Source organism: Phycodurus eques, chromosome 6 (assembly GCF_024500275.1).
Source record: "Phycodurus eques isolate BA_2022a chromosome 6, UOR_Pequ_1.1, whole genome shotgun sequence".
NCBI lineage: Eukaryota > Metazoa > Chordata > Actinopteri > Syngnathiformes > Syngnathidae > Phycodurus > Phycodurus eques.
The window spans coordinates 22,449,045-22,474,756 of NC_084530.1; the positions used below are offsets into that span (position 1 = coordinate 22,449,045).

The window sequence follows — 25,712 nt, forward strand, 5'->3', positions numbered from 1 at the left end:
CGGGCTGGAGAAATAAACTTGCACTGGTCATTGATTTATTGGGATAAGAAGTGATGCTAACAATGTTAGCATCTGTACATATTTGGACGGTGCTTCTGTACACAATGTGCAAAACGCTCCAACGAAAGATACACTCATCACTCTTAAAACACACCAAAATACATACAATGTTCACAAAAGCGTTTTGTATCCGGCTTTCGGGTGAACTTTCAGGATGAACCTAAAATGGAATATAACCTTTAGAGGTGAATCTAATTTGACCTTTGCAAAAAAGTACTGAAACATTGAACAGTTAGTTGGACATGTGCATTTGAAAGTTTAGAGGCGGTAAAATAAAATTCACATGTAGTTTGTGTGACTAGTGTACATTATCACTACAAACGTATATGGAAGAATAGCTCTTTGGAAGAAATAGACATGTCTGACTTAGCTTTCTGTTTGTTGCAGCTAAGTCGCTGCTAACTTAGCGTACCAGATAGTTAGCAGGGTAGTTAGCCTGGCTAGCGTAGCAAAATCCACCTGGCAACAGAGACAGACCATCAAATAAAATTATTTTTCAATTCAATTCCTTTTTTTTTTTTTTACCCCCCCCCCCCCCCTTTCTGGCAGGGATCGGAAAGTCGGACAGAGCCAGGCTAGCTGTTCCAGTCAGGAGGCTCAGCGATGTTAGCATGATGCTTACCGTAGCTTCACCAAATAAGTAGACCCTTCTCACTTCAAGGAAACAAATTGATAATGTACTCAGGTAAGCCATTATGAAAAAATAAAAGGAAATAAAAATAAAAATGAGACTTAGCATTTACTCAGTGATATGAGTTGCAGTCTATTGCATCCTACTACTACTTCTATTACTACAGTGAACCCCCAAAAAAAGAAATTTGCGAGTGATTGTTGCCCATCCCCCAAAAATTGTTAATTGCCTTTAGATGCCACAAGATGGCAGCAAATGACTTTTTCTTTTCTATGAGACAAGGCTATGGCCCTGACTAAATGAAGCTCGTCCCCTCATTTTAACATAGTAGCTTTGCAAGATGCCACCAGATGGCACCAAAGTGCTATTCTTTTATTAGACAGGGCTTTGGCGTGAGTGCAAAAACAGCAGTTAGGTGAGTTTTTCAGCATATAACGCAGGATAGTTTCCCCCCAAAATATGCGAATTTGCAAATGCTGAACAGTGAATATGTGGGGGTTCACTGTATTACTGGTAACCTGGTAACCTTGCTAATACTGCCAAATAAAACACTTTATAAAAGTGCACATACAGGTAAATGTCTTGTGGATAACGTGAGCATAAATATCCTGAATATAGTGTCACCGTCACATTGTTCTGTGAGGAAATCTTTCCTATGTACTCAATGTGACCATTCGTTTGTGAAATATTCACGATGTCGGGCGACTTTAAGCGCAGAAGTTGGTGACACAATGAGGCTAAATGAATAATGAGTACATCCACGGGCGTGTTCAATGGAGAATAAGTCGTCGCTAACACGCGTTCCTGTTTTCCGACTCCGGGGATGGACGCGAGCGCTCATCTGCCATCATTTTCTCTGACAGACGTTTGTCTTCTTTTCCATTGCGTCGCGCCATCCTGCCCTTTTTACTGGAATTGTGACGGTAATTCACAGTTTAAATGCATCCCCTGACTTAGAAGTCCTCCAGGCAACGTGTCTGCTCCTTTGAAACCTTTTTTCCTAGGTGCCTCTGCCACTTTCATGCAAGGCGGTATCATGAGTCCTAGTATAGTTCTGAAAAAGTGTCATAATAATGCATATATTTCGGAGGGCTAACTGTTTGTAATAGTGCCTGAGTGCAAAGTGTTCAGTCGCTGTCTTTCCGCAGGCTGCGGTCGGTGAGAAGGTTGTTGGGCTCGGGACTTTTGCACTGGACGCTGGTGCCGTTCATTGCTCCGAAGCTGCTCAGCTGGCCTTCCGAGTAGCACCAGCAACACAAACACGACTGCAGGAAACATGTGGAGAGAGTATAGAGAGCGTTTCAACAACGGGGAGTATTTGCAAAGAGGTCTTTCCGTGTATTCGGTTAGGCTTGCCTCGTGGCATGTTTTGTCTCAAGACAGGCTCCCCGCAAGGCTCAAGACAGTTCTCAACAGTTTGAAAACAATTTCAATTTATAAATCATCGTACGTATCGCACAAGACACGTCATCACCTCAGTGTCAGACTTGATTAGCCTGAGAGTCGCGAGCAAAACACATGGTGAATGTTTGCCTCTTAGGGACTGTTTATGTTTACACCATTGAAAATGCCAAAAAGTGGTGTTATTTGGGACATTTGCTTACAAGGTGTTCATCTTTTGAAAATGTTAGTAGGATTTTGCCAATGGATGGGCCCTCAATCAAAATTAAATTTGACCAAAATGATGCCTTTCATCCAAAAGGCCGACTTCCTGTTCAATTTCTGCCATAATAGACCATGTCCACGACATTTCATGTCGATCACCAAAACTGGTGTTGGGTGGCCAGTTTTTTTCTAACTTTCCACGGGGTGAGTTTGGGACCCTTAAAATACATACCGTACATATTTCCACCAAGACACACGCGCTAGTAAAAGCCAATTTGGTGAATTTTCGGCTATTTCGAGGCCCTCAAAAAAGAAATCAATTCATCAGAAGAAGAATAAATAGTGATTCCAATTCATCAGTTTGCCCGTTCGGTAAAGCAGCTGCAGCTCTGGTCAAATCTAGACAACATGAGTTGGGGTTTGTTGTTTCCTATTTACTGTGCACCTCTCTTATCAGTAGGAGGAAGTACTTTACCTTAAAGCAATTTTTGAACTTTTTGCTGACAAAGTAGAGAATGATGGGGTTGATACAGGAGTTGATTGTTGCGAGGTTGATGCTTAGGTAGTCCATGACCAGAAGGAAGCTGGAGATATAGTAAACCACCATATACATAAGCTTATGCTGCAAGTATACCAAGTCAAATGAAAAACCGTCGCATGGCTTCAGGGCCATGGTGCATTGTGGTCTCCAAGACTCACTTGAACAGCTCGCAGCGTGTCTCGTCATTCTGGTAGTAAACCATCTTCTTTAGGATCCTGCTGAGATGCAACGGGAACCAGCAGAGGGCGAATATGAGGACCAGACAGAAGACAGCCTTGGCCACTTCCCTTCTCTGCAATGAGGGGGAAAAACATGACGCTTCCCTATTAGAACAGAGAGGTCTCTTAATAACAAAGGAAGCTAGAGACAGACAAGCAAACGGTCCATTGAGTTCTATCCAACTTGCTAACTATCTATTATATCTACTATACTACTGTTTACATTCTACTATCCCTTGATCTATTCTGGTTTTCTTGGACTTTTTTTTTTACTTTACCTTGTGTGAAAAAAACAAACCACCGGACCTAGTTTACAAAGGCTTTAAACATAGAAAGCGAACAATAAGTTTGAAAACACCCTTAGATATTTTTACCAAATTCTAGCCTCTGGATACTTTTAAAGGGAGGTATAGGGGGGGGGGGGGGTCAAGGTAGGGTTAAGGATGTCGTTGATCAAGAGGTGTGAGGGGGGCGAAATTCTAAATGGGTCAGAAGTGGCTTCTTGAATGAATAAATGACATTTGGAATGATTCCGTCCAACCTGTTTGAGGTGCTCGGTCAGGGCGATCCGCAGGCTGCCGTTCCTGTTATTGAGCATTTCGCAGGTCATCAGGGTATAGAAGATGGCGGTGCAGGTTAGCGGTACGCAGAAGTAGAAACCGAACAGCCACCAGTCCTTCGCATCCTTGTAGAACTAGGAAGAGACATGGGTTGGAGGAAATGGAGGAAACATCCATGTTAGCCATGGGTTACTCTGGGGTCATTATTTATTCATGGGACATACTGCCAACAGTGGCAAAAGTACTCAAAGTCTGTACAAGTACAGATACTTGTGTTAAAAAATATTCTGGTACTGATTCTACCCCAGTACTCGGGGGTGGGCCGTGCATTTGTTACCAGGGCCTTCAGTGGGCATTTAGCCAACTTAATCCACCTTTTAAGACCACCACTATCATGTCACAATTATAGAAACCATCACTGACATTGAGAAACCCAATATAACAGCATGCAACTGTGCCATGTACATCATCTGGAGTAGTTCAGAATCAATATGTATCTAATAACATGACAAAAACATAAGAAAATGTCAATAAAATACATCCTACTCACTATAAATGCTGATTATTTAATTATTAATGTGTCCAGATCGCTACAGATGTGTTTTTCTTGACGAGCTTGGTTTGATCTGACCAACCAATCAGAGGATGGAAAAATGCTGACATTATTTTTGGACCAGCTGAAATCTGGTTGGCTAAAGAAACAATCCCATTGATAATATAGTTTGAGTTTCATGGACCAGCACTACGGATTATGCAGGCCCTAGGTAGATTAAATGGACATGGCAACACAATACATTTTTTTGCTGTAAATGTAGGTCAGTGCTTTTGATAGTATTTAGACAAGCAGAGAAGACCCTGCTGGTCCTGACAATCCACCACGGCTTGTACGTAAGTAAACATAAAAAAAGTGCATCCTTGCATATGTACTTACCGTAAGTACAAAAGTAAAACAAATATTTTTTTACTGTCAATTATATAAAATACCCATTTTGATGATATTGCCTCTTAACTATTAACTTACATCGTGCTCAAACTGAGATAAAGAAAAAAACTTTACGTTTAGTATGCTAACAAAACGTGTTCCCATTGCTTTGCTAATGCTATGATCTGAGTAACCAAAATGCAAAATTAGCCAATGATTGCAATTGAAAAAATACACTTAACTCGTATCCGTTTTTTTGTTGTTGCTTTTTTTTTTTTTTCCAGATTAGACGGTTTTAGACTGGCACAAAACACAAGGCAAACAACCACGAATCATTCTCTGTAGCCAACATGAAACAATTATTTTAAATAAGGCCATGGATAAGGAATATCTTTCGTCTCCAAATCTGTTGCGGTCTTCGTTAATGCTCTCTTGATTCACGTTCCGCCATGTCACTGAAGTCCCGTTTTTTTCCGTCATTCCCCAAGATCTCAACCGGTCAATCAGTCAAGATCTCAACCATGGTTGACTTTACCTCTCTCTATTTACATCTTTTCTACGGCGTGTAGTTGTCTGTGGAGATTTAAAAAAACAACAAGCCTAGTTTGACAGTGGAAAGAACAGAAAGTACAGATCAGATACAGTTTTAAAATGTAGGGAGTAAAAGTAAAAAGTAAATCATCATAATAATTATACATATTTAAGGATAGATGTCCTCACTGTCCCTGCTTAAGTACAGTAATGAAGTATTTTTACTTAGTTGCTTCGCACCGCTGCATACTGCACCAGTCTATAGCCTCATAATCTGCCGTAAGACTCATTTTTATTTTTTTAATAAGACGCCGGTATGTTTTTTCTACTGTCTGAGAGTGATTACTCCATTAGGCTGCATATGGATTCAATCTGCACATGTGGCCTCAGGTTTTTGTGGCTTCAGGTTTCAGGTCTCGGTAATTGTACTCAGCCTGTAATCAATTATGTCCTTGGGGGGAGGGGAACAAGACCCTACAATCAACTCAGAAAATGAACACAGTAGAGTCGGTGGATTTCTTGCTTTTTGCATCCAAACAGTCAATACATGCAAGCAGGTGTGTCTCATATCTCCTTTTAAAATGCTTTGTCTAGTCAAAACACGACAAAACACATCTTGGCCCTGAGTCAACACCAAACAGTGGAAATGATAAAAGCGTGATGGCAACCTACCACCATGAAGTCCGATTTGGGCTGCAGCATGCAGGTGTGGAGGGTATCGTTCCGGTAGTTAAAGCTGATCATGTCGAAGCCGACGGCTTCGGGGATGGCCAGCACCATCGACAGGACCCAAATGGTGAGGATTTCCATGACGGTGAGGAGCGGAATCCCGACGCCCTGCACTCGACTCCAGGACGCGACGGCTCTGTACCTGCCACAGGGGAAGAAACAGAGCACTGATTTAATTCTTGATTCACACCTTGATCCAAATATGCACTGAAGCCAGTCTGCGTGTTTTAGTAGACATCGGTAATCACTTTTGGATACAGTCATCCCCCGCTACCGAGCCCTGCCGCTAATTGCGAAAAACTGCTAGCAATTGAGGCTTCCACTAAAAATGTACTCTATATAATTGCCTAGATTAATAGTTTAAACTGTAACTATACCACAAACAATGATCCCAAAAGAGTTGAATAACATTTCAAACTCATCTAACAACAATGCTGTCTCTCAGTTGAATTGGGTACCTTCAACATACTTCCTTGACACCAATGAACAGTGGACCCCCACTATGCAAATAATTGATGCCTATTATAATTGCAATGGGAGGCAATCATTTTTATAATAAAACAATATTTATATTTCAGTCAGAAAATTATTCAATAAGCGGGCATACACTGCCAGTAAACGCTTTTCACAAAAAAAAAGGACAAGAAAAAGAAAAATCTGTGAGTATGTGAATCTGCCTGTGCCGAAACGCAAGTATGTGGGGTTCCACTGTACTACTTTCTTAACAGACAGGACTTTGGCGCCATCTTGCGGCATTTTAGGGCATCAGAAAGTTGTCTGAAAAGCGTTTGTCTGTCTGTCTCCCTCCAGATCATTTCCATATCTACCAAGTGTATATCCATATCTAGAGGATATCCATATCTTTAGCCATATCTATTCGTATCTATTTTCATAGACTATCTATCCTTTCATATCTCTCCGTCAATCCATACCTATCCATCGACTGATTTAGGTAACCATCCATTATCCAAAAACAGTCATTCATTGTTTCCATAGTCTTGACAAAGCTAACAGATTGTCGCCTCTCTCTCTCTCTCTCTCTCTCTCTCTCTCTCTCCCTTTCTCTGTATAAACGACAGCGCACCAAGCAGCAGCGTAAACTGTTGAGTCAGCACGGACCCATCAAACTTTCAAGAATCCATGTGGAGGGATGATCAATTGTTTATTTAAAATATCTAATATTTATTTACGTGACGCCGCCAAACAGACCCTGGCCTCTGTCGTTGGTGGCGGTGGTGGGGGGGGGGGTCCGCCCGTCGGCGTGTTTGCTTGTTTGTTTCATTAATAGAAAAGCGCTCTTCGAAAATGTTTTAGTAAAATTACGCATCAAGATTTCATGGACAAAACAATATATTTTTCATGGCGTATTTGAATCTCTCTGTTCGACAACATGGCGGCATGTATATTTCACGAAGCGCTAAACGAAACCGCCCTTTTTTCTGTCATCCTCTAATATGGAAACATTGAAGTACATATACTTGTGTAAAACAAAACATGGGTAAAAGTAGAAGTATTGATTCAAGTCCTTTTGGCCTATTTGAGTAAAAGTAAAAATTACAGAGAGCATGAGCTTGAGTACAAAAGTATAAATGCTGTCAATTATACACAGTGCCTGTTTTGATAACTTCGCCCCTTCCAGAAAAGCTAGAACAGATGAATGTGAGTGTGCATGGTTGTCCGTGTCTATATGTGCCCTGCGACTGACTGGCGACCAGTTCAGGGTGCAGTCTGCCTTTCACCCTAAGTCAGCTCGGATAGGCTCCAGCGCCCTGCGACCCTAACCAGGATAAGCCGTGTTGAAAATGGATGGATGGATGGAAAAACGACCATCTGGATTGTTATCCACGCAAAGTTCAAAAGCCAGAATCTGTGATGGTATGGAGGTGTTAGTCCCAATGGCATCGGTAACTTGCACATCTGTGAAGGCAACATTAATACTGAAAGTTACGTACAAGTTTTGGAGCAACATATGCCGCCATCCAAGCAGCGATTTAAAAAAAAAAAAATAATAATAATTTCCAGGGACGTCCCTGCTTATTTCTGCAAGACAATGCCAAGCCACATCCTGCACGTGTTACGACAATGTGGCTTCGTAGTAAGAGCAGTCCAGGCCTCTCTCTCATTGAAAATGAATGGCTCAAATACAACAACGGAAACCTCGGACTGTTAAGCAACTGAAGTTGAAGAATGGGAAAAAATTCCACCTACAAAGCTTCAACAATAAGTGTCATCAGTTCCCAAATGCTTGTTGAGTGTTGTTAAAAGGAAAAGTGATGTAACACAGTGGTAAAAATGCCCCTATCCCAGCTATTTTGGAATGTGTTACAGGCATCAAATTCAAAATGAGTGAATATTTGCTAAAAAAAATAAATAAAAAAATACCGGACTGGCGGTGGGGTTGTCCAACTCGTCACCGCTTTGCCCCATGCAGCGTGCTTGAATCCACGCAACAGGGACACAACAGACCGAATAACACAAAACACTTAGGGAAAGATGCATTTATCTGGTTAGAGGCAAAACCTGCGAGCTAACTACATGCTGTAGTGTTATCAAAACAGGCACTGTGTATAATTGACAGTGTTAGTTATTCTAACTATGGAAATGGATGAAGGCGCTCAGTACTTATATAGTGGTAGAGGGCCAACTATTGCCAGAAAACTCAAGAGTGGACTGGGGCTTTTAGCCACGCCCAACAAATTCAGACAACTACAATGGTGAAATAGAGTTTAAAGCTATTTCGCAACAATTCAATATTGTTCTCAGTCTTTGCACATGTTTTCATCACTTATCTTCAAACATATTTAATGTATTTAGAAACAAATCACTGAAATCACTTTACAGAGTCTACGTTGCAGGGTATTTAAGTTTTTTCTTTTTTTTTTTAAACCTGCTTTGGACAAGCGTTGATCATTAGCACTAGCACTAGCAGTGCATCTAATTTGTCCAGAACGAAAGTTGTGTCATCATCCGCAGAGGTTGAAAAAAGTAATGGGAATATTTTGACAAAATAAGTAGAAATCACAGAAATCTGTTCTCGAACATAGAGAATAAAAGTAAAAAGTCATTAGAAAAATAAATACTCAAGGATAGATAACCTGAAAAATCTACTCAAGTACAGTACAATACTCTGTGTGTGTGTGTGTGTGTGTGTGTGTGTGCGTGTGTCACATCACATTACAGAGTTCATCTTTAATTTCCTGGGGACTTACAATAGCCCTGACTTTAAACAACCCTAACCCCCATCTTTTTTTATCGAACCGACTTTTGCAAAAACAAGCTCTCAAGCGCATCATCTCTGTTTCCCATAATAGAAGGTCATTAAACTCTTATCTTTCCGGTTGTGTCTGCCGCACTTGGCATCGTAATTTTTTCCATCAGGGGAGAATTCCTATTAACTGCCGCGGGATGAGAGGAACTTGACCGCACCGCATGGGCTCTTAAGACTGTTTTCGACGCTTATACATTATATCCGCGAGGCACATTTCATGTACTTAATAGTGCAAAAATAGCAGACCATTAAACGCTAATGGAAGTTTCCAACTAAAGCAAAAAATTATGAATCATCCCCCTCCATGATAATGCGCAATAAGTCCAAGGTTCCTAAAAAAGTCACAACATCATAATATCATAAAATAACACAATCTCTCTTTAATCCTCCTGTGACGTATTGCGGATCAAATTGACTCATTGAAGTTTAAAAATCAAAGAAAATAATGTTAAATGTAAAAAAAATAAAACTTAGGATACAACTTTTTTTCTGCTGACCCTATTTGTTCTTTTCTTCCTTTTTAAATGTATTACATCTGAGGCATTTTTATCATCAAGAACACAATTAGTGTTAAGTTTCTTAAAAGTGATGATGTCATCAAATAATACTTTAATAGTATCATAGGCTTAAAAATTAATTGCCAATTCCATCTTTAACCCTCGTCAGTGTGCATAGACAATGACCCGAAGCATACTGCGGAAGCAAGCAAGCAGGTTTTTTTTTTTTTTAAGGAAAAGAAATAGAATGTTATGCAATTACTAACGCAAATACCTGACCTGAATCCAATTGAGCACACATTTCACTTGCTGCAGACAAAACTAAAGGGAAAATGCCCAAAGAAAATTGAGATTTGTGTTGATGTCCCAATTTCTACGGACCTGACTGGACCTGATTCAAAATGTGAAACTGTTCTCAATTGTCTTACCCAGATAAATAAAAGTACAATAAATAAGTGAATATCTTTTTTGCCCGTTGTTTTGGCTGTTCATCTCAAACGGCAACAGCATTTTGCAGACAAAAAAGTGGAAAAGAAAAACAATCACATTTTCATTTGTTCTTCTGCGAAAATGGTTGACGCCTAGTAGAGTGTTAAAAATACACTTTTAGAAAAGACCTGGCGGACAAGTAGTTGGCAGGCCTTGGTGTGGTACTTGCCTGGCATGTACTGTATATAACTGTCTCTTCAGTCACTTCTGCAGCTGGTCTGTACACGGAAATACAAAAACCTTCCGTTCTTACGATCCCATTTTCGTTTTAAATGTGCACATCTGAGTTAAACTTTGACTGTCTAAGCACTGACCTGTCAACGCTGAGGGCGCACAGGTTCAGGACGGTGATGCCCACTGAGGCTTTCTGCAGGAAGGGAACCAGCTTGCAGAGGAACAGGCCGAAGGCGCTGTCGTAAAATGGCCACCGTGATGCTAGTAGCTGGAGGAGGGAAAAAGACAAATCACAATGAAATAAGTGACTGCAGATTTGTGGTCATTCACGGACCTAAAAAGAAGTTTGCAACAACCATTGTAGTCAAAAAATTAACTGATAAGGGGTCGGATTAGGCGGCACGGTGGACGACTGGTTGGAGCGTCAGCATCACAGTTCTGAGGTGCGGGTTCAATCCCCGGCCCCGCCTGTGTGGAGTTTGCATGTTCTCCCCGTGCCTGCGTGGGTTTTCTCCGGGCACTCTGGTTTCCTCCCACACCCCCAAAACATGCATTAATTGGAGACTCTAAATTGCCCGTAGGCATGACTGTGAGTGCGAATGGTTGTTCGTTTCTATGTGCCCTGCGATTGGCTGGCAACCAGTTCAGGGTGTACCCCGCCTCCTGCCCGATGACAGCTGGGATAGGCTCCAGCACTCCCGCGACACTAGTGAGGAGAAGCGGCTCAGAAAATGGATGGGTGGATGGATGGGGTCGGATTAGATACTTGAATCTTAATTGTTCATTTTAGCAAGCCGTTATGGACAATTGTGTCACCATTTGGAAAGGCCCTTTCATGTTCTGTATGTGTAATGATTGGCTGTAGGCTGACCAATGAAGAGAGATGGCTGCCGAAGCGCTCGGTCTGACTACGTGCTTTCGCACAGCGCAAGCAAAGACTTCATAAAACATGTCTGTTTCACACTAAACAACTGTCACACAGAGAAAGACATTACCAACATTTTAATCTTATCTACAATCATGTTAAGTATCTTAAACGAGAGCGAAAAGTGATGTTTACATTCTTCTGTATTGAGTAAGCACGACCACACTAAATCAGCATAAGCGTATGCTATTAACCAACCTTAGCAAACTTCACTTCAAAATGATGATGAGACATAAAACTTTCAATCAATAAATAGTCATTCCAGCAGTGAATTCTGACGAGCTTGACTCGACTGGACGTTGACATGCCTCTGACCTGGAAACACACTAACGCCAAATTGCTGTGTGCATAGACTGAGCCAGTATGTGACATAGTTGGTCACCTCAGGGCACTGGAGAATTGCACCCCACCTTGGTCCGATCGCATTGAAAAGGAGCTACTGCGCATGTCAAACCTTTCACGAAAGTCAATGGGTCTAGATTTCTGCACCCCAGACTGTAAATGCGTCATGATTTCAGACAACAGAGATGAACAAAACAACTTTACTCATCATTAACTATATACAAGTGTTTATCCTGCACATCTAAAAATAGCAATGCATTTTATATTTCAAAATATCTTCATTTTTTTGTCAATATTTTTTGATTTAATTTTTTTGTCTTTAAGAAAATGAATGTGGTGGTGACCACCCCTAGTGGTGGGGCAGCGCCCTAGAGCCCTCTACTGGCCAGCCACCACTGAGACTGGCCAATGTCTGAATAATGAATACGGGTAACTTTGCCCCAGCACTGACTGCATCTAATGACTGACATGTTGATCAGCCAATGACAGTGCAGCACTGACGTCAATAACACCTGGCAACTATGTGTGATTTTACATTTTGGAGATATTATAGATAATTTTGCCGTACAGGACGTGCTGTGTGGTAGGTTTGAATCTCTATGTTCTCCCCATGCTTATGTGGGATTTGTCCGTGTACTCCAGCTTCCTCCCACATTCCAAAAACATGCACGTTCATTGAAGAAATTTTCAACGACACCATCAACCTATTACTGGTAATGGCTGACATATTGACCGGCCAATGATATTGCAGCATCTCTCAGGTCCAACACCAATGATCTCTTTCCAAACATCTTTTCCAAAGTGTTCCCATAAGAGTGTGACATGATCAACCAACTACACATTTCCCTCTATTTCCCTCTTCCTGTAAGCATAATGCCTTCCCATTGCGTTTGCCCTTTACTGAGCTGACTTTTAATGTCTCATTTTATACCCAACGCATCCTGTTTCATAGTTCAAAATCACATGGAGCTCTTAAAGCCTCGCATGGCTTACTTATCGGGCTTGCGAGTCAAGGCTGTGGAGATGCATACTGTATGTCGTCTTAGCACTTTTCCTTCAAGAGGATACGAGATGCATTAGGGTTAAGATAAAGAGCCCCGCGTTGTAGCTTCCTGGATCCTCCTATTGTTTACGCCAGCTGTTTAGGTTTTCCCACAGGGGAGAGGAAAGGCGCCCGCATCACTGTTTTTACTTTACAAGTGCCTTGATTTATTTTGGGCTTCACCCTTACAGATCCGAGGAAGAGGACATAGAAGATGTTTCAAAGTGGTCCCGGCGTCATTGTTTGAGCATCGTCCGCTTCCTTTTTTGCTCCGCGCTAAAGAGTCAACGTGACACCGCGTTGTGCTTTTATCATCCCGAAACCCTCTGAGCGCTATGCTGGTCATTTGTGTTCCTTTTTTGAACCATTTTAGCTTTGTTAATGGAAATGTAAGGACATTTCCGAAGGGAGTGGATTTTTGTCTGATTTTGTTATTGCCAACGTCCGCTCAATGAATTTATCAGTCATGTACTGTTTACATCAAATTGTTCCTATTGGCCCTATCGCGGCTACTTTTGGCCAACTGAACCCCGTAAAAGTGATTTTTTTTTTTTCAAATCCTTGTTAAATACCGGATTGAATTATATAATTTAGGTAAAATAGGGTTCATTTGAGACTCAACACTCTGAACTGGTCTGCTCTGTTCTCCCTGCTCCTGCGTGGGTTTGTCTGGGTACGCCGGTTTCCTTCCATATTCCAAAAATATGGATGGTAGGTTATTTAAAATGAATACCACTAATCATCCAACCACATGAATTCCAAGGCAATGTGGGTTGAGTGTCTTGCCAAGGGGACACAACAACAACAACGTGCTCGGGTGACCCTTCGGTTGCAGGGCGTACACTTACCTTTTTCACCACAACGGCTCAAAATAAATTGTAGGTGTGAATCTTTTTTTGCCTATATGTGCCCTGCGATTGGCTAGCGACCAGTTTAATGTGTACCTCGCCTCTCGTCCAAAGTCAGCTGGGTTAGGCTCTAGGACACCCACGACCCGAGTGAGGATAAGCGCTACAGAGACAAGGATGGATGGATTCTTAGTTTCCGAAAGATGCGTTTAATGGCACCTCAATGGAGCAAATGAATGATGCAATTTTGAGTTTAAGAAGTGGAGCTATCCTGTGCTGACCATGAGGAAGTATTACATTTTAATGAAAAGCGAAGCTTATCTGCTAGCTGTAGAAATACTCTACTACTACTCTACTAGCAATATCATTTTATAATATACAAGTTTTTTGAGATATGAGATGTCGCTCAGATGATTTTTTTGTCTTGAGTTTTAAGCAAAAATTTGCTTTGCGTGTGCTAGATGGTGGCAACGAACAGTTTGGCAGATAGGGAACAATTCAACAAAAAAGAGAACAAATGCTTGCTCCAAGGTGTTAATTGCCACAAAAAAAAACTTTTTTCCAACCTGTGAATTTGAAGGGTTAAAAAAAAAAATGAATGGACATTTTATACGAATGACAAGAACTGATGTTCGTTAAACACTTGATGCTGTAAAAGTAGCAAAAAATTAATAAAAAATCGTAAATGAATATCAAAAAATTATGTGGAGAAAGAGGGCCACTAACAGGCTGAAAGGGTAGTACAGTCAAACAAGGACTGAGGGCTCAACAAACCGCTTTTTCTTTTCTTTTCTTTTCGCTTTAAAAAAAGTGATTTATCTTTCTGGAGTGGCTATTTTCATAGGCCTCCAGATAAGGATACTGACTAACGTCCCAGGTCAGCACAAGGCGACATGCATGTGCGGCTGGAGCCCTGATTCCCGTGTTTATTTTAGCCAAGCGTATCCCAGCACCTCTCATCACGCATGTGGCCGCGCGGGGGGGGGTTTCGCGGCAGCGAGAGATAACAACGGCCTGACTGATTGCGCTTTTCCGTCTATTTGCGCCCTACCCTGGCCTTTCCCGTCTGTCACGTTTTAAGCGGCTCGCAAAAGATTTGCTTGGTAGTATAATTTCACCCTTGGTGGGTGGGCAGGCACTCCAGAGACCCGACTTTTTATATACAATCAATTAAAAAGTTTATTCGCACAGCCGTTACGGCTTCCCGCATTACGATAATCGCCGGGTGCTGATGTCAGCGCCACAGCGACAGTGGCTTTTGACGTTTGTTGAGAGTTAAACGTCTCACATTGGTCAAGTTTCCCCACGATTTGGTTACATGCCACTTGTTATCCGTCTGGTAAGACCTCATAAAGCGGCAAATTTGAATTGGTACCTTTACTTAGACATGGGAGAGTGAAAAAGGCATCCAAAACATGTCGACTTAGATAACCAGTGCGTTAGAGGCTTTGGAAACCCAAATAACAGCCAGAGGAGTAATACATGCTGAGCGTGGGAAGTAAATAGGACACTTTTTATGTCACTGTGGTTGCCCAATGCCGTACAGGGGTGTCAAACTTATTTCATCATGGGCCACATTGCAGTTACAATTTGCTGTTATGACTGTGAAACCTTATAAATGTTTAAGCACCTCATTATATTATTACATACTGTACAAACAACAACATTAATATTCATTAAATATAACTATTTGAAATTTGGTCCAGGTTTAAGCAAGAATCGTGGAAGTTTTGTTTTGCGGGCCACATAAAATGATGTTATGGGCCACATCTGGCCCCCGGGCCTGGAGTTTGACACCCGTGCCATCGTAGAACACAGAAGGCCAGGTTTGGCCTGTGAAAGCGTTCCACAATTTTTGCACATCTTTCCGTTCTCTAAAAAGTAAAAGTTCAAAATTCACACCAGGTGTTTGATCTATGACTGAATCAATACATGTCCTGGTTCAATTGGATTTGGCATTTAAACAGTCCTCTCCATCGTGCTGTTCACATTTTGAGACCAAGAGGACAGCTAGCAATTGATCAACAGTATCTCAAGGCCATTGCGAGGCTTCAAATGGGATGTTCTTAGAGAAAAGACAGAAAATGTAAAGGGACAAGAAGTCTAGGGCTGGGGGGGGGGAAATCAAATAACTCGGCTAAGTTGACTTCAAAATAGGTTAAGACAAAATTTCTGCCTCAAAGCTCCACCGGGACACAAAAGAAAAAAAAAAAAGAAAAAGAAAAAAAGCTCCTCCTGGGAAGATGTTTGCGCCGCCGGAACCAATGTTTCACACGGACATTTATTGCAGACGGACGCAGTGGTGGGCCACTGATAAAGTTTGCCGAAAACGACACGAGCGTCTGTAACTGATTTTTAAGACACTGTTACATGTGTAATGTCCATAAGACGTGATTTATGAGTGAGCCGAACGGTAGTTACCTAAAATGGTAACCGCTAGCGCGCTAATGCTAATCGCAGTTGCAGTTGCTAACTGTTTAGCATTTAGCATTGTGCCGTCTCATATTCTGTCCACCAAATTTATACTGTACACTGAGTACCAACATATTCAGTTAAAGCATCAAATTCCATCCCTGATAAACGAGAATAAAATGCATGTTAGTACTAAAAATAAATAAATACATTAATAATAGTGTGTGTGTGTGTGGGGGGGGGGGGGAGGGGGGGAGGGGGGGGGCGATTATTATTTGTTTATTTGACCAATAAGCAATAGGAAAATACATTCTAAAAAGATTAAATTGCCCTAAAGAAGTGTAACTGTTCTGTTCTTTAGTAACACACCTTCTCTTTAAACAGTGCAACTTAGATTCTGGCTTGCAGAAGGTCATGGCTAACCATACGTTTACATTAAAAAAAAAAATTATAAAATAAAATAAAGGGAAATTCAGTGTAACCGCAACTACCAGCGGCTAAAAAGACAGCGTAATCATTCATACTGGTACTGTTCCTAGAAAGAAAATAAACTGTTGAGGTTGTGCTTTCCTAAAAATAAAGAAAAAAATAAAGCTGTTGATGCTTCATTTTAAATGTAGTATTTTAATGCTTGCACAAAATATAAGAAATTTACTGTTTGTTATGTGTCTCTTACTGGATTGAATGTGAACCAAACCGTACGTACAAACCCTGATATTTGTTTTATTTATTTATTTTCTGGAGGGGGTCGTACGTTAGACCGTAGCTTATTTGCTTTAATTGTTTTTAACTTTATTGTGTTGTTTTAGTGTAATTATTTCATATTTAATTGTTTTATGTTTGATTTATATTCATGTACAGCACTTAGTTTTGTTGAAGTGCTCTGTAAATAAAGCTGAGTATAGTAATTGTCACTTTCCTGAAAAAGGTTTATAACGCTACTTTTGTGTAAATGATGCTCCTCAACTCACCTTAACATAATTCCTTGCCACCAAAATGCTGCAAGATGGTAGCAAAGCAATCCTGTTATTGCGTTGGCTTGCTAAAAAAAAAAAACAGCGAATAGGATTTACAGCGAATAATGGATGTTGAAACAAAATGCACGAATATGTGAATCACAAATGCTGAATCGCATACTGTTTATGCGAAGGTTCATTCTGTACATTTACGCGGTTTCAACGTTATAACTGCGCTCCCTGTGGGCAACCATAACGTCCAAACAAGTTTGACACCCTTGTGGTAGAATTTGACGCCGACTCTACCTTGTATACGTTGATGGGAATGTCGATGACGATGTAGATGAGATCCCCCAGTGCCAGGCTGGCGATGAGGGCATTGGGCCCGTTCCTCATGCACTTGTGCTGGTATATGATCCTCAGCAGAGTGGCGTTGCCCACCAGGCCCACCACAAACACCACCACGGAGATCAGCGTGTTGATGTACTTGAAGTAGATGTTGACGGAGGTCGTCACCAAACACATGGGCGGCGGCACTGGCCTCCTCGCCACCGTGGCGTTGGCCGACACCGCCGCCTCCGGGTGGGCCCCGGGCCCCGTGCTGGGCTCGAGGGTGGAGGAGTGCTGGAGATATCCCGGGTCGGGGTCCCCCTCCTCTGCTCCAGTGCTGTTTATCTGGCACATTCCTCTGGCCGCCATACAAGCCATTAGCAGCAGCATACGCAAGGCCGCGTTGCCCATTATGGAACACTGTCTTCCTGCGCTTTGATTCCACTGTCCAGTTTTCATTCAAACAACAAACAGAAGAGAGAAGGATGTTGTTATTATAATTTTTTACAACCTGCAGAATACTGCATCTGCATGCTTTTTAATGCCAGAACATTTTTTTGTGCAACAGAGCAGTTTGATATACTCCTCCTGTCGTTGTTTGTATTGTAATGATATTTATTGGAAATGCAGTCAGACAGAAGAGAAAAGAGAGAGCAGAGCAAAAACAACAACAACAAAAAACAGCATGAGTGCTATAATTTTATATAAGAGTCCTATTTTGTCTACGGTCTACATAGACAAAACATTCTTCACTCCCTGCTCAAATGACAGGCTTCAATAGAATTAAAAAGAAAAAAACGTTTTCGAGAGGGCATGTAAAAATACACAACTGAGAAAAGTGTGCACACCCTCCTATCACTGGGGATGTGACGATTCAGAATTAACCAACCAACATTAAAACTTATGGAAATGGGAGTCAGCACACACCTGCCACCATTTAAAGTGCATCTGATTAACCCTAAATAGATTTAAGATGTTCTAGTAGGCTTTTCCTGACATTTATCTTTCACAGTAGCCTGAAGGTTTTGTGCTACCAGACTGCTATTTCAGAGTTCAGAATTCCCTTAAATTATTGGTTATTTTATTTATTCTAAATAATAAAAATAGTAAAATATTATTTTTTTATTGTATTTTTTGAAATTTTATTCCACAAGTTATTCAATAATAAACAATTTACATATTCATGTTTTTACATTTTACGTATTTTATTTCAGCATTTCTTTTTCACTGACATTTATTAATCAAACAGCATGTATATTTTGTGTTCATCTCTCATTAAATAGTTGGTTAATTGGTTTATTGTAGATAATAAAACAAAGTATGTACATTTAACAATGTTTTATTTATTTTTGTAAATATTAAAATAAACTATTTTACATAGGCATTTTAACTTTATTTTTGTTTGTTTTATTTATACCTCACCTACAAATGAACTGGCCCATATCTGTTTTAAAAATCAAATATGGCCCCTGAGCTCAATTGTTTTCCAACCCCTGGTCTAATAGGTTCAAGTAGGACCTATAATAAATAGGTCTAGCAGCCCTACTGTCCCATTCGGAAGCCGACAGGAAGTGAAACAACTTTGCTCAGGGGGCCCAAATGGATGATGTCGAGACCACTTCCAGTCAACATGGGATCTGGATTAAATATGCTGTTAAGAATGAAGAATTAAAAGAGGGGCCAGGACATTTGCAAATGAGTCAAAAAAGTTAAAATGTGTATGTAAAATGGTTAATTTTAATCATAAAATATGTATTTATTTAGTGTTTCCTCCCATTAAGAATAACATAATATAAATAAGAAAATATTATTTAACAAATTAATAATTCATCAAATAATATTAGTTATTTTTATTTTTATTATTGATTCAATTGCAATTTTTTAAGTCTAAATAACATCTACAGACCATTTAAGTATTGTTAAAACAGTTGTAACAAAAAGTTTTTTTTAAAATGTATTTCTTACAATCAAGAGAGACAATACAAAAATACAAATAGTACAAATAAATCATTTTAAACATTTGACAAAAAATATTTTAAAATTGATTAAAGTGATAAAACATTTTTTGACAACAAGAATTAAAATAATAATTGTATTATTATTATTATTATTATTATTATTATTATTATTATAACTTAATAATACAATTTAAAAGTACATAGCTATATATACCTATATATATATATATATATATATATATATATATATATGCACTTTTTAATACTATTAAAACTATTACAAATGAGAAAGTTAAAGTTAGAAAATTTATAAAAAATTTAAACTTTATTTTTCTTCAGTTGGGAAAATTTAGTAAGATGCCCAACTGTTAAGATTGATCTCCCATCAACAATCCAAAACAATCACTGAAATTTAAACTATAAAGTCACATTTTCCTGATGGCAATATTTCACGTTAAAATCAATGCAACAGCTCTGCAGGGGGGAAAAAAGCGAAAGACTCTATCATTTGTCACGTGAAAAAAAGGAAGGTAAAGTTTTAAAAAGCTGTCAGCGTGACGGTTAAAGCCCTTTGCATCATGTCGCGTCTCCTTCGCCCCCGAGTCATTCCTATTTCAAAGTCCCGCCTGTCACCGAGTACACAAAGAACTATTTAGCAGCCAGCCCTTCAAGTAGCATCACAGTTTAACATCAGCGGCGCGCCCGCCGGGACCCGTGACATCACGCAAACTGATCTGTGCATCAATAATAAATACATTTTTTGCTGTTTTTTTTTCTTCTTCCACCTACCGCTTCTTATAAAATTGTCTGCCGCCCGGCCCCCTCGGAAAGCGTCAGCCAAACTTTCAGCTGAAGCCCCCAGACATCTGTATCACATCACATGAGTAATTAACGCGCTATCAAAGCCACAGCCGGATCCCCTCTTGGATTGAGCAAAGGCGGCCGTCTGCTCCGAGGTGCCGTCACATTATGGCTCACGGTTTCCTGTGGAGAGAGAGAGAGTTTGTGTGTGTGTGTGTGTGTGTGTGTGTGTGTGTGTGTGTGTGTGTGTGTGAGAGAGAGAGAGAGAGCGCACCAACGAGACACTTTGACTGGGTGGGATAGTAAATCTCCACCTCCCTTTGGTAACAGACCGGTCTCCCCTTTGGAAACATCACCACCGCCCCCCCCCCCCCCCACACACACACAGACACTTCCCACTTCACTCCTCTCTGAGGCACCGACTGCCGAGGCACACACACACGCAGTCACATGAAAACACAATAATCATCCTAGGGTTTTTCGTACCTCTTGTCGTCTTCATAAAGGTGGGCCATCAAGGGTTGTGCCATACAAAGACAGAAAGTTTAAGTTTAAGCACACACATATTTACGCACACACTCGCACATCTGGCATAAATCCGGCGCGGTGGGCAGCGTAAATCTTTGTGGAGGCGGGTTAAACCGGGTGTTGGTAGTTTCGCTGTGGGATTGAAGTCAGCCAACTTCAATAATGTCCAACCAAAGCGGCTCCTCTCATTCCCTTTAAATGCGGCACACTAGTCACACACTGACAGTCTCGACATGGCAGAGGGCAGACAACCCAATTTTTCCTAAGATGAAAGTGATTTGCTCATTCAGAAGGTCGAAGCGTGCAAAGTACGTTTATATGCAACTGTAAGCAAACCTCCACGCGCGGATGACGTAAAGTTGGCTTTGGAGGAGATCTTCACCTTGAAGTAGGCACTTGGCGACCTCCCACCACAACCACCCTCCTCGCTTGATGTACAATTTAGGTTGCACAACAGTCTGGGGTCTCTGTTGTCGTATTTTGTGCTTCATAATGCTCCACACAATTTCAATGGGAGAAAGGTCTGGACTGCTGGCAGGCCCGTCTAGTACGCGCACTCTATTACTACGAAGCCAGGCTGTTGTAACATGCAGAATGTGGCTTGCCATTATCTTGCTGAAATAAACGGTGACATCCCTGAGAAAGATGTTGCTTGGATGGCAGCATATGTTGTTACAAAACCTGTATGTACCTTTCAGCATTAATGGTGTCTTCACAGATGTGGAAGTTACCCATGCCATGAGCACTAACACACCCCGTACCATCGCATAGAGTGGCATTTGAACTTTGCACTGATGACAATTCGGATGGTCCTTTTCCTCTTTGGCCCGGAGGACACGACGTCCATGATTTCCAAAAACAATTTGAAATGTTGACTCGTCAGATCGCAGCACACATTTCCACTTTGAATCAGTCCATGTCAGCTGCGTTTCTGGGTGTTGTTGATAAACTCGATAGGTTTCACTTTGCATGGTAGAGTTTTAACTTGCATTTGTAGATGTAACGACGAGCAGTGTTAACTGAAAATGGATTTCTGAACTGTTACTGAGCCCACGTGGCAATATCCTTTACACAATGATGCCAGTTTTTAATGCAGTGCCGCCTGAGGGATCGAAGGTCACGGGCATTCAATGTTGGTTTTCGGCATTGCCGCTGACATGCAGAGATTTTTCCAGATTCTCGGAGTCTTTTGATGATATTATGGCGTGTAGATGATGAAATCCCTAAATTACATGCAATTGTACATTGAGAAACCTTGTCCTTAAGATGTTGGACTATTTTACACGCAATTGTTCACTAAGTGGTGAACCTCACCCCATCCATACTTGTAAATAACTGAGCCTTTCGGGATGCTCATTTTATAGCCAATCACGACAATCACCAATGAGTTTCCATTTAACGTGTTCAGCTGTGGAATGTTCCAAACAGGTGTTTTGGGAGCATTCCTCAACTTTACCAGTCTTTTGTTGCCCCTGTCTCAGCCTTTTGGGAATGTGTTGCAGGCGTCAAATTCGGAATGAGAGATTATTCAAAAGAAAAAAAAATGTGTAAGACATTTTTCTTAATGCATGTTATTACACTTTGTGTATATGTGTGGGTGCGTGTGTGTACTTGCCTATCTATCTTTGCGTGGCTGAAAAAGGGGTAAACGTTTGTAGAAACTTGGTTTATTAAAACAATGTAACAACAATCAGCCCCTTGTAGATGCTTTCCTTGTGCTTTATTGTCTTTCTATCATTGTGTAGCAAAATATGTCACATTCTATCTGTTCAAGTGGACATTTTTCTTTCAGGGGCACATTCTGGCTGGTCTGCAAAAGGAACACTGTAGGATTAGCTTCTGCCAACCCTATAGGATTTTTTTTGTGCATGTCCCCATGAAGAAACGTCCACTTAGATAGGTGGGATGCCAAGGATTGCGCCACACAAAGATAAGAAGACAGGAATAAACACATAGCCTGATAGAGCCAAATAAGCTCATCCTATCATTGTTCTTGTGCGGATCAGAAAATAAAAGTCCCCACCGTACAAACTTTGAAGTCTGTCTAAAAAGAGGCCAAAGACCAAGGACAGGAAGCCGTAGCGCAGCACCATTAACCTGCCATCGCAGTGTTGACCACGATAAGGTGTGTGTCTGAATCACAATTTGGAGCCGCTTTCTACACACACTTGGACAGCAGATGCAGAAGGAAAGTCAACAAATTCATACAACCCCAAAAATAAAAAAAATAAATAAAAAGTGGAAAATAGTTTGAATGAAAGCATTTTTATTTGATGAAAATAACAATAAAAGAAAAAATACAAATGTGCATTTGGCTGGTATGCTAGCTAAAACACAACATACAATGGAGTGAAGCCCAAAAGGATGCATAGGCCGTATTCAGGCCATATTTTCAGTTAGTAGAAAATAGTAAAGTTGAATGGAGGTCTTTTAACTAGACATTACATTACATTTTAAGTACTATCGTTGTGGAAATTATTTTTATTTTTAGCAGTGTTACATTGTTTTTATGAGTTTTGAAATTATTCTTACACCTGAATCAATCTTGTTCACAATTTTAAAGGATTCTGCTAAATCTGTACGTAATATAAATATTTTGAATTTTATTTAAAACATTTCATATGCAGGTATGGTGAGAATCGGAATTATTATTATTATATTATTAAATGAAATACTCTTAACACATTTGACCACTACTTTATTGGTTAATTCCCAGTTAAACTAAACTAAAAAAAAAAAATATTATGGGCTTTATCTAACTGTATATAATTTAAAACATAACTTAAATAAAATCTAACACGGTGAAGAATAGCAGGAATTACCCATGCTGCTTTCACCTGTTCTGTTACGTACATCCCGCCATTAAAAAAAGGTTTTTTTGCAAACAATTTTTTTTTTACTCACTACTAACTGTGTGTGAAAAGTAGCAGAAAACAACCATGCTGCTTTTACTTAAGATCTATCTATCTCTTTATCTATCTGTCTGTCTGTCTGTCTGTCTATCTATCTATCTATCTATCTATCTATCTATCTATCTATCTATCTATCTATCTATCTATCTATCTATCTATCTATCTATCTATCTATCTATCTATCTATCTATCTATCTATCTATCTATCTATCTATCTATCTATCCATCCATCCATCCATCCATCCATCCATCCATCCATCCATCCATCCATCCATCAACAGCTGGTGACCATTCTCGGGAAAATAAAACCCCAGATAAACAATGGAAAGCCACAATCAAGACTGATGGTGCTCTCAGCCATGACGGATCGTCCGAATGATCGGTAAAGGCAGTTGAACGTAAGGTAGTGCGGGAGGAGAGAAGAGTGCTTGTGTCCATTATGGATTTGGAAATGGACCGTTTATCGTGACGTGAGCTGAGAGCAGGAAGTGGGCAATCGGACCCCCCCCTCTCATGACCTGTCCCTGCCTTGCATGGTGGTTGCTGAAAAGTGAAAAATCCACGTCTAAAAAACAAACCAGTGGAATAGATGAAACACTCACATAAAACTGGATACGGTGCCTTAATTTTTTAAAGGAATAATGCAGATTAAATGCATACAGTGGATATAAAAAGTCTACACACCCCTTTTCAAATGCTACGTTTTTGTGATACAGTAGAAGAAAAAATTAGACCAAGATAAGTCATTTCAAAACTTTCTCGACCATTTATGTGGCCTATAACCTGTATGACTAAATTGGAAAAGAAGTGAAACCTTTTCGAAATGCAAACGAAAAATAAACAACTGAGGTAATCTGGTTGCAGAAGTGTGCACACCCTCATAACTGGGGATGTGGCTGTGTTCAGAATTAAACAATCACATTCAAACTCATGTTAAATGGGAGTTGGCACACACCTGCCACCATTTAGAGTGCCTCTGATTAAATAAAATAAACGTCAGCGTTCTTCTAGAACGCTCTTCTTGATAATTTTGGGGTCACATCTTCCAGCACAAGCCACGCAAAGCCAAAATATGCGAGTTGTACAGGTTATAGGTCACATCGGCAGGGGTTTGCTGAGCAGGGGTACATTGACTTACAATTTGCTCTGTGACCAAGCGTGTTCACTGAATTTACTCGGATATCAAATCAATTTTCCCCATAGAAATGAACTGAAATGCTATGAATCCATTCCAGCCCCCCCCACCCCCAAAAAATATTGAAAGGTTTTTGTTTTCAATTAAGAAAAATAGCACAGTAATGGATAAAAGCATGATAAAACCTGATAAGAGAATATAAAGAAATAAACTGATCAAGTGTAATTACTGTAGGTACTATAGTACTTGTGTGTTGATATGTGCCTTTAAGGGGTGTGGCCTAGTGAGTGACATCAGGAGCTTGAGTTGTGTTGGTTTTCTTGTCTGTGTGTGAGCGTCTGGGCGTGAGCATCTCCGACTGTGGCTCCCCTTGCCCACGCGTGAGGGCATTCCAGTACCGTTAGCTTAATTGCTCCATTTCTTTTTCACTTCACTTATAACCCCCCCAATCATTCATGGTTCACTTAAAGGCGCTTTTGCCATCGTCCGATGTGACTTAATTGGGTAATGCCAATATTTACCGGCATTCAAAATTCACGGGATCGTGTCGTCTTTAATTGTACTCATGAATATGCCATGGCTGCTTAATAAGTCATGGTCAACAGCGGCGGATATTTAATTCATCGGGACGTGATTCGCTGACGGCATCTCACCCCCAGTACTCTACCCGCAACATTTTTTTAATCCTTCAAAGTCCCTCGATTGCTGTGGCATTTCAACTTTTTACGGGAGAGTCTTTGTTAGTAAAGCCATTAATATATAAATGATGAAACCTTTACCTGCTCCCCAGTCGCCGCCGCCGCCACAGCAGCTTTCATGTTGTTGTTGTTGTTTGGATGCTAATAGCGTATTAATGCCATTCCGTGTGAACTCCAAGATGGCAGGCTGCCTGGTAATTCACACGCTTGTTCTCTGATGGCATCTGTCGAAGTGTGCTCGCCTCTCTTTCTCTGCATATCGGTACATGCCCGATGGGAAATTTCAAGCCAGCCCCAGACTGTAGAGGATGTAAGCAATTTCTTAACTGGGACACTTGCGAGAAGGGAGAAGAGAGATGGGGGGGGGGGGGGGGGGGGAGCAGAACAGTGAGCGGTACAGCAAGAGAAAGACAGAAGGGAAGGAGGTTTGAGGCCAATTCTACTGTGACAGTCTGTGACAGAAGGAAGACATTTCAATATACTGCCAGGCGTCATTAATTTGGGGCATAAGAGTGGCACAAACAAAAGTTCAAGCACACAAGAGCGCCGGGTTCTATGTCATCACGGCTTCTTCTGAAAAACATCAATATATTAACAAGC

General features: G+C 40.6%; 1 protein-coding gene across 4 annotated transcripts; it reads right to left on the reverse strand.

Moving 5' to 3' along the window:
- ednraa (endothelin receptor type Aa) lies at positions 1 to 25,435 on the reverse strand. Of its 4 annotated transcripts, XM_061678855.1 has the most exons (9): positions 20,326 to 20,711; positions 19,828 to 20,022; positions 17,057 to 17,524; positions 10,366 to 10,493; positions 5,741 to 5,939; positions 3,597 to 3,749; positions 2,996 to 3,129; positions 2,772 to 2,880; positions 1 to 1,956 (listed from the first exon to the last, which is right to left on the reverse strand). In XM_061678855.1, exons 3-9 carry the CDS (start codon positions 17,489 to 17,491, stop codon positions 1,819 to 1,821), a joined length of 1,296 nt encoding a protein of 431 aa, XP_061534839.1. In that variant the 5' UTR covers positions 17,492 to 17,524; positions 19,828 to 20,022; positions 20,326 to 20,711; the 3' UTR covers positions 1 to 1,818. The 4 variants fall into 4 exon arrangements, with proteins under 4 accessions (XP_061534839.1, XP_061534837.1, XP_061534840.1 ...); XM_061678853.1 differs by lacking the exons at positions 19,828 to 20,022; positions 20,326 to 20,711 and adding an exon at positions 25,194 to 25,435; XM_061678856.1 differs by lacking the exon at positions 19,828 to 20,022 and having other exon boundaries at positions 20,326 to 20,713.
- Positions 25,436 to 25,712: the final 277 nt, after the last annotated feature.